Source organism: Xenopus tropicalis, chromosome 1 (assembly GCF_000004195.4).
Source record: "Xenopus tropicalis strain Nigerian chromosome 1, UCB_Xtro_10.0, whole genome shotgun sequence".
In the NCBI taxonomy this organism is placed as follows: Eukaryota; Metazoa; Chordata; class Amphibia; order Anura; family Pipidae; genus Xenopus; species Xenopus tropicalis.
The window spans coordinates 51108110-51118338 of NC_030677.2; the positions used below are offsets into that span (position 1 = coordinate 51108110).

Sequence of the window (10229 nt, forward strand, 5' to 3'; positions counted from 1 at the left end):
TCTATTTCAATTAAACTGCACTTCCTTTGCTCATAGCATCGCTTACTACATTCCCCCGTCACCTTTTTACTGCAAATAGAATAACCCTCTTAGTTACTTTACTCAACCTGAAAGGACCCATTCCAAGAAGATAAGATCTATTTTCCTGTAATTGGCTTTACATGCCTCCCATTTAAATCTCCTCTCTGTTGCCCACTACTAAGTGCCCAGCCTTACATGGTTCAAGATGCTGAACAATGTTTTTCTGAAGAAATGCTTTCTAGGTCTACTGAAACATTGATGCAAAAGCCAAATAGCTTGTATAGGTTTTTCCTGCACCAAAAGCCACCAATGGCACTCCAATAGCTATACAAGGAAAGCCATTTCACCATATACAAAATAACTTTAAAGCCTGACATAAAAATAATTAGTGATTTTATTTGGGCTTAGAAAATAAGAGCCATCATGCCCTCTACCTTTCCTTGAGTCAGCAATGCAGATGAGAAATGAAATGGGGGAAGAAGTGCCCTGTATAGAGTCTAGTTGTCAGAGTCTATGCCAACTGTGGTGGGGGGCTAACCCTAGGAATGTGGGTGCTGCCCATGGTCTGATACAAATAAATAAGGAAAGAACAACACAGTCAATAAGGACCAATTTTCTTTCTGCTGAATTCACTTCTGCTTTCGCTCCTTGTAAAGTATTTTTGTTTATATTTATCCAGTGCTCCTCATTATTAAATCAACACAGAAAGGTCACCCCATGTGGCATTAGCCTCAAGAATAACTATTTTTGTTTTCATGTAATGTACTCGTATTACATTCACAACTCCATCTCTGCCAGTGAATATGTATTTAGTATTGATCCTGTTTATTTCTATTTCTTATGGTAAGAAATGTAGGCACGCTACTTGCTCACGAGTATTTACTGCCTGAGGATTAGCTTTAAAATGATGAAACTGTCCATAAATGCCTGCACTATCCAAATACTCACTTCCCCTCTTTACATGAATGTGACAGTTTAGCATCTGTGTAACATTTGGTTAATCACCATAATACATTCGCATTATTTTAACTTGTTTCCAGAGAATGCAGATACAAAGCATACTGCTGCCAGCAAGGCTCTCTGTACTCAATGTTCCCCAGATGATTTCTAATGTAATTCAGCAACTTAAATAAAATGCTTGCTGACACTGGGGCACTGGGCAAAGATTCCGGTAGAGTTTCAGGACATTTGAACATAAACAAGATTCCATGTTATGTTGAGTTCATTAATATATTAATAATATTACGTAAGCATTATGTGTATTAATAAAGCAAAAAAAAAAAAATACATTCAGATCTTGTACATGCAAATGCAATGTAAATATATTTCACTCCTTTGTCTACACTCCACCTTTCACCCACTGGAGCACGGCAAGACAATAAAAAAACTGGTTTTAGTGGGACATACACAAGACCCTGAGAGTTATGGAGGCTAGAGAGTTTCCTGCAAAAAATATTTCTAGCCCAGTTATCAGTAATCATGAGGTGTTCATGAGTATGTAGGCACAAGGGAAAGCATACTGATCAGGAAACTACAGCGTACAGGACAGCCACTTTACTAAAGGCAGCCATACACATTGCAATCTCAACCTAAGGTGGATGATACTGGGCTATTTTAACCATTTGGTCATCAGTGACCATTTGGCACCATTAGACCAAGGACCACATCAACGAGCCCATGCAGTCTCTGATCTGATGGGAAAACAAAACTTGCCTGATCAAGATCTGGTCAATTTTAGGCCAGATGTTGGTTGGATAGGCCCATCTGGGGTGCCCATACATAAGCAGATATGCTGCCTAATCAGTCTGAAGGATCCGAATCAACAGCTGAAATCTACCTGTGTATGGCCAACTAAAGATATTAGCATTTGTACCAAAAAAATCCCAAAGACCCAGAAATTAGCAATTCATAAAAGCTACAAATGGTGCTCGAAATCTCTTCTCTTAATTAGATTCTCATTTCTGAGCAAACCAAGTGAAAATTGTTTCATACAAGAATAAAATAAATGCACAACATTATCTTTAAGATTGCAAGCTGTTTTGGGAAGAGAAGAGCCCTCTTTATGTCTTGTATTATCTTGCATGCAACCATTTATTATACAGTGCTGCAGTATATGTTAGAGCTTTATAAATTTGTGTTAATAATGAAAATAATATACTGAATGGTGGGCTACCCTTAAACCTTCTTTCCAAACTCACCCATGCAAAATTAACCCACCATGCTACTAATTGCCCTCCTGCTTTTCTCTTCTATATATTCATGGTATAATACTATGCTCAAGGGCATATATCGGTGTTTTGTTGTTGTTTTTTATTTTCTGCAAGATTTTAATTTACTGACCAAATTGTTGAATTTTCCTGTAACTGCAGAAAATAATTTTATTTTGGAGCGCAGGATGTCAAAGCAGGTCATGTCCATGAACTCAGAGTACATTTGTATCACACTGTTCTCCCTTGAAAAAGTAACATAATCATATAAAGCAATTGCAAACTATCTAAATCTGTTTCTCTGTAAGTGGCATTTATTGATTACGCCAAAAGTTATGAAGAAGACATGAGCTTTAACTCATATGCCAAACTCATGTATGAACAAATGAGCATATACCGTATTAAAGTTAAAGTGGGATGTTTTTGCCAGGCATAAGAACGTATGTTTATGCTTTATTTGGTCTTAGCTTCTTTATGACAATTGTAGCAGTCCCAGCCCTTCTGTCACCAAAGCAATTAATAAAGCCACAGATAGGGTCAAAGCGCACAGCAAATTCCTGGTATCATAGGCACACCCATGGGTCAGAAACACTTACAGCTCACCCCCTTGGCCAAGGATCCAGGTCCATGTTAGTGTGTTGTATAAAAAGAATGATGGGAACCTTTGGATGGGGTAATAACATTATGGGGGCAAGGCAGAATTTGCAAGCAAATCTATCTAGAAATATCAAAACACATTAATTTTTACTATAGAAGATTAAATATAATGTCAGGACATCTGTTCTTGAAGGAAGGATCAAGTTCAAGAATATTTCTGATCACTAAGATCAATGAAAACAGAAAAATCTGTAATATATTTCCTCCAATATTCAGAATGTATGGACATAAGTACAGTAACAGCTATACTCTACCCTTGGTGCAGAGATCACAAGACCTAAGAAGCTGCGTTTGGCATCTTAAGCTGGCCATACACGTGGCGATCTAACGATGTTTCGTGCGACCATCGGTCGCATGAAACATCGTCAGATCCGCCACACACAGTCAGGGCTGAAACAGCAGATAAGGAGGTAGAAACAATAGGATTTCTACCTCCTTCTGCCGATTCAGCCCTGACGGCAGATTTTGGTCAGGCGCCTTCTATGGCGCCCGATCAAAATTTTCTAACCTGGCCGATCGGCGAGTCGTCCAATATCAGCAGCTTCCTGCTCGCCGACATGCCATACACGCACCGAATATCGTACGAAACGAGGTTTCGTACGATAGTATCGGTGCGTGTATGGCCAGCTTAAGACCTAAACATCTGTGGTTCCAATTTCCCCTCCCCCCAAGTACATCCCCAAAGTCCCCACCATTGGCACACCCTCTTGCAAATGATATACCTCAACTGGTGCATGTGGCATAGTGCTTATCCCTTATACATTATACTTATTACATTGCATTCACTTTAATGTTGTGATAGTATAATCGGTAGGGGTATAATGTTTGATACACACTGGGGTGCCCTCGGGTCTCATGGCACTGATGCCCCCCTGATGTTTCACCGCTGAGGCTTGTATATCCCCAAAGCTGTAGGCTCCATGTGCCCATGATTTTTTTTATCCACCTTGACCAGGAAAGAACACGTTATGCACTCTGCACAATAACATGCTCACTTAACACATGGAAATCTTCTTAGGCTACAAATCCATATTATCAGCACAGGTTACTGTGAACAATAATCCTCCAACACACCCACTCCCTTCCCATCCATTCTGGCAGCAAACTCCTATTCACCACATCAGAACCTCATCGGTCATTTTCCTACAGGCATACACAGAGCTTCTCAATCAACAGTAATCAAAAGAATTTCTCTCTTCATAGATTTCATTTACTTTTGAAGGGGAAACACCTGTGCGTTCTATTTTTCGGTCTGTCATTTGGAAACCAGTACCAGCCCTTCTTGTTCCATGAGCCCACAGTGCAGGCACCCATCAACAAATGCTATGATGAACATGCTAGAGCCATTTTGGTCCTGAATAAAATACATTGTGCTCAAAAATTCCTAATAGGAAATCAAATTAAAATAAAATCTCTGTAATGTCATCTATTATTTTGTATAATCCTATAAACTTTTATAGCCTGTTTGAAATGCATTATGATAACTAAAGCTTTAAGAACAACACGCCATATAGTAACTATCTAATGAAATGTTGGAATATTGGTGTGTTCTCTCTAGAAGTTGACTATGGCAAACGCATATGACCCAAAGAAACTATTCCAGTTACTTCACACAGCAATGAATATGGACAGACAGCAGAAGTGTCAGGCAGGATCAGAGCCCCAAACATAATGTTCCCTTATCAGTGGGTGAGTTGATCTACTTTTCATTCTTTAATAAGCACATAGCAAGAGGTGAGGAAATAGTGCTAATTAATCTGCCTATCTATAAAGGGGCTTATAAAGCAGATGTGTGTTCTCATCACCAGGCTGTCTCATGACCTGCAAATGCAATCTCATCACAGCGATGCTTGTAGTCTGATAATAAACATCCAGGCTAGTGTTAATAAAGTTAGGCGCATAAATGTATTATGCTTGTTGGGTTTTTTTTTTACCAAATTGGCTGATAATAGGTTATAATCTGTGTGTGAACCCAGCACAACGTGATTACCACTGACTGTTCAAAACTGAACATTCCAGCAGCCAATTACCGCGACTGCTGTGTGCTTAAACTCATCAGTAAATTAGGAAATTACAGGGGCCACACTTCTCTATGCTTGGTGTGTGACCTGACAATTTGGCACAGACTGGTTGGACTTGCCATCTATATGGCCCTATTGCCCACAATCTGGTTATTTGGTTCTTGAAACAAGTAATCCAACTGCATGGAAATCTCCCCTCACATGACTAGTTTTAACCATGTGATATCCCATTTATCCTAGGTTTAATGATTGTTCCAAAATCACTTTCATGACTAAATACAGTGACACTTACAGGCAATATATCCGGAACAGCATTCTAGTATGCATATAGCAGCATAATATAACAGTCCATTCACTTTAGCTGGTGCCTTCCAGCTCTAATACTGCAGGGAACAACAACCTCTGCTACAATATCCATGTTAGTTATTTTACATATTTAATGCACTTGCTTTAAAATCAGACAGTGGCTTGAAGCACTTCAGGTGCTACATTTTCTATTATCTACTCATTTGTCTCGGGGCCACAGACATGATAGTTTGGAAAATGGTGATTCAATCTAAACTGTGAAGTTCTGGTGTAAAAAATGCAGTATATGTTCCACAGGTGTCTGGCCATACCAGCCATATGTTATGTAAATTGCAGCAATGACATTTTTCATTAACACTTAAGTAAAATCTACAGAATTACAGCCCCTGCAACATAACCATCAGTTTTATTTTTGTCATCTTGGTCAATTAAAAGCTAGTACAATCTATAGCTCTCGTATATACCAGCATCCTGTAACTAGATCCACAGCACAGGAACCCTTGTGTCCATGTACCAAACGAATCCCAACAGAACATCCTGCAATCGTTTATATGGGATTTCTGAATCAGAAGCGAATTTACTCATAGACCCTAGGCAGTTCCGTTTGACCTTTTAGTCACAGCAGGAGATAGAAAAGAGGTAGATTTATGGAAGTTGGGCAATACCAACTTAATTTCTCTTGTGTGTTTCTTGTAACTTAGCAAGCAGAGAAACAAAGCCAGCAGCATACGCAAGGCTATCATGTACAGAAATATACAGCCCTTAATAAACTACAAATCACGGCACCCCCCATCAAATTTCACATATTGGCAGCTGTAGCTTCACAACAGCAGGTTAATGCAGCTGTTTTTTAAAGAGCATATAGCATTGCTCTACTGCAATAAACAAATACTTGGAAATTAGCCGATATACAGTAGGAGTAATATATATACACTTAAACTAACTGCCTGTACTAAGCAGGCAACCTCTCTGAGCCCTCTTGGACAAGGGCTTTAATTCAGCTACAGATTGTCGGCCTCTGTTTAACCAGATGCAATCCGCCTCCCTCTAACAACAGTAAGGTAGTGTGAGGCTCGCTGGCTGCACGTGTACAGAGGAGCCGGCTGGGCCCCGGGAGGTGAGGCCGCACTACATCTGACCAAAGAAACAGAGGAGACTGCACAGCACCAGACCCTTCAAACGGATCAGCAATATAGTGTGGGGAGAGGAAGGCGACAGCATCTCCTTCTCCTTCTGTTTAAAGTTACACCCAGCCCTCCACTTCCTCCACCCTCTCTGTCCTTACACGTGAACCGAGTCTGTGTATGTTATGTTGTTCCTAAACAATGGGCAAACACTTCAGGAAGCAGAGCTTGCCACTCGGACATACAGGCATCTTATAAGGAAAGGGACCCATCATCACTGACACCATCAACCAAACTGATTTTTCTCTCTGGGAACACAATGCCTATAGGCACCTTACTGTAAATAAATACTGTTTTGGTCTTGAAAGACTCTAAACAAAACAATATTCAAGCACAAAATCGTGTGTGTGGGCTATTTGTACTTTTACCTACTTCCATCCTCCCCAAAGGGACCTCCTCCTAATATGGATCCCCTCCTCTGAATATCAGGGGGTAACTTACGAATACTAAGTTTATTTTTAACTAGTCTAGGGAATCAAAATATAGGCATGGGATGTTACACACATAACCATACTGCTGCTAAAATAAAATAAAACCTGAGCACATCCCCTGCAATAGCAGTTTTAGCTAATAGATGGTCATATGTAGATGTTTGATCTGCTATACCCAGTATTCCTTCCACTGAACCATTGCAGGTATTAATGTTTACAGAGCAGGAATGTCCAAATGCTTCCATAGTGATTATTGGGAACCTCCAACAGCCAGTATGTGTTTGGATGCTGAGAGCTATACTTTAGTTGCAGCAGGGGAGTCCTATGTTAAGCATCCTTTTGGCTTTTCATGGGAAGTGGGAGTTGCAGTTTATCAATAGATGTGGGGCTGCAGGTTAAACATCAGAGATGCATATACTTAAAATATCAACCTGAATATTACAAGGTAGATTCCTAATATTGAGCTTGCCTTGTTAGGAGTACATGCATTAATGGATGAAGAATACCCAGTGTGAGAACCCTGTGTCTGCCCCTGAATGTAAAGGTTAAATAGTTATATTGGATAGCATAGGATGGATGTGATATCTGTCCCTATGAAAATACTGGGTTTACCTCTGGATTTTAAGGCTACATATTAAGGATGGCATAGAATGAAACCCCTGAATATGGAGGTCACAGTGTAAGAATGTGAGTTAAGTGACTGCAGAATTCCCCTATGAAAATGCTGGGTTATCCCTGCTGGCACAGATAGAAGGAGCACTCAGGGCTTACTGACAAAATGACTTACCGGCTTTGCAAGGATCTTTGTAATCGATGGCCTCATTTTTTTCCTCTTCGTTGTCATAAATAGGATAATCATAGTCAAGGCCACTGCACACAAATAACTTGTCACAGAAAGTCCAGCCAGTAACGAGGAAAATGAGCCAAGAAGGCATGTTCATTGCACTGGGCAGGATGCTAGAAGGTGCGGGTCGGCGACACTGGTGGAGATGTCACAGTCACCCAGTGGTACCCGTCTGGCTTCCCTGTCTCATCTGATCGGGATGGTGAGTGTGCACAGGGGCCACATGGAAGGGGCTCAGTGTGTGTCCGGAGAAAAGTTTCCCTGTGGTCTTTAGCCACCGCGTCCTGTCAACTGGAGTTTAATGCTTTGATTGACAATTGTCAGTGCTGATAAGACTCATCAGATACAAGGCGGAAGGGGGTCGCTCTATGCGAGCCGCCTGGAGACTGGACGCTGCGACTTCTGCTTCATCCACTTGTACTTTGTCACCCCACAGAGTCGGGGGGCCGAGGGGTCTGCACCGGGGCACATCTGCAACTCTAGGATAGAAAGAAAAGCATAGCAATGAGCAGAAGCACATACCCCCCTGACAGCACAATAACATCCCGCCAGTGAGTAAGGGCACATAAAGGTAGGCACTTACACTGGGGTGGGCACATAAAGGTAGGCACCTACACTGGGGTGGGCACATAAAGGTAGGCACCTTCACTGGGGTGGGCACATAAAGGTAGGCACCTTCACTGGGGTGGGCACATAAAGGTAGGCACCTACACTGGGGTGGGCACATAAAGGTAGGCACTTACACTGGGGTGGGCACATAAAGGTAGGCACCTACACTGGGGTGGGCACATAAAGGTAGGCACCTTCACTGGGGTGGGCACATAAAGGTAGGCACCTACACTGGGGTGGGCACATAAAGGTAGGCACCTTCACTGGGGTGGGCACATAAAGGTAGGCACCTACACTGGGGTGGGCACATAAAGGTAGGCACCTTCACTGGGGTGGGCACATAAAGGTAGGCACCTACACTGGGGTGGGCACATAAAGGTAGGCACCTACACTGGGGTGGGCACATAAAGGTAGGCACCTACACTGGGGTGGGCACATAAAGGTAGGCACCTACACTGGGGTGGGCACATAAAGGTAGGCACCTACACTGGGGTGGGCACATAAAGGTAGGCACCTACACTGGGGTGGGCACATAAAGGTAGGCACCTACACTGGGGTGGGCACATAAAGGTAGGCACCTTCACTGGAGTGGGCACATAAAGGTAGGCACCTACACTGGGGTGGGCACATAAAGGTAGGCACCTTCACTGGGGTGGGCACATAAAGGTAGGCACCTACACTGGGGTCCCAGTAACCCCTCAGCTAATGTGCAGCAGCACCCCGGAAGCACACGAAGCGACCCCCTATGCACCTCGCAGCCTCCTCACTTTGGAGGATGAGTAAGTAACCAAAACTATGGATAAATAGCAATAATAAATAAGAATAATAACATTTCTGTATCTAGATATACCTACACGCTTGGTGCTTATGCCGGTGCCACCCAGCACTCTCCAGCAGCCTCTCCCCACACGTATCTCTCAGACTGGATCACTCACGATCTGCCCTTCCATCTACAGAAACCCAGGATCTCATGTAACAATCTCCCCAGCGCTGCAAGACGTGCCTGCGATCCAATCTGTCGCTCAGACAAATCGCCACTGAACGATATAAGTGAACTTGTTTAGCGCCAGAGAGCCATATAGCGCAGTTCCCCCCTTAATCCAACAGCAGTAATTCCATTTGAAAGTGGCAGCAAAGTAAGGTGAGATTTAGAGCCCTCAGTCTCAAGCCCCTCCCCTCTCCTCTCCCCCCCCCCCTCCCCAGTCTGATGGGAGGGGAGGTCACTCGCAGACTTCTCCCTCTAATCCCGTTAGGGTGTCACATTTGACACCAATGTTTTCTGAGCCACTGGTGTTTCTGACTCTGTAGTTCTTCTCACTCATCTTCCTTCAGCACGATAGCCCTTACCTGAGGGCATGGTTAATTTAATGGGTGATATAGCACCTACATGTCTGCTTTGATTCATAGTCATGCAAAGCTGCTCCTCTTGTATTATATCAGCTGATATTTCCATAGTCACAGATACAAAAGGGTTTTGTCCTGACGGCATGCATTTATTTGTTGGGATTTGTACTCATTAATGCATGGCAGGAAGGCCAGGAACATCATGAGAAGGCAGATTTGTAGTAGGATCCCAGGCTATGGCTTGTGTTTTATTCCCATACCTCTGCTGCTCATCCTCATGATTCCAGGACCTGTTTCCTTAAATCCTATTTCTTTATGTCCATTCTCTGTACAATGCCTGAATAGGCAGAGAATAGAAGGCACCATGACAATGTAACTTGCCTTTAATGTAAATATTTGTAGTAGATAATGCTGATGGTTAAAACTGACCTTTCTGGAGATAAAAGTAAAGGTGAAATAATCTTGAAGTGTTCAATAATTACAGCAGGGTCTTAACAATAAACATTGATCAGCACAGGCTCTGTCAATAACCAACTTTATTAAGGTATATATGGAGATAAGGGTAGCATTTTAGAATAAATAGCAAGAGAACTGCAAGTTATTAG

The 10229-nt window shown here is 42.4% G+C and overlaps 1 protein-coding gene across 2 annotated transcripts in view; it reads right to left on the reverse strand.

The window, feature by feature from the left end:
* Positions 1-9425, reverse strand: part of LOC100495742 (tolloid like 1) — an 83189-nt gene extending 73764 nt beyond the window's left edge. The window contains exons 1-2 of one of the 2 annotated variants that reach the window (XM_031895464.1): positions 9135-9425; positions 7615-8150 (exon numbers count right to left, since the gene is read on the reverse strand). In XM_031895464.1, the coding sequence (XP_031751324.1) occupies positions 7615-7768 (154 nt within the window). In that variant the 5' untranslated portion in view covers positions 7769-8150; positions 9135-9425. Of the gene's footprint in view, positions 1-7614; positions 8151-9130 lie in introns of both variants that reach the window. The other variant, XM_031895465.1, reaches the window with a different exon arrangement.
* Between the last annotated feature and the right edge of the window lie 804 nt (positions 9426-10229).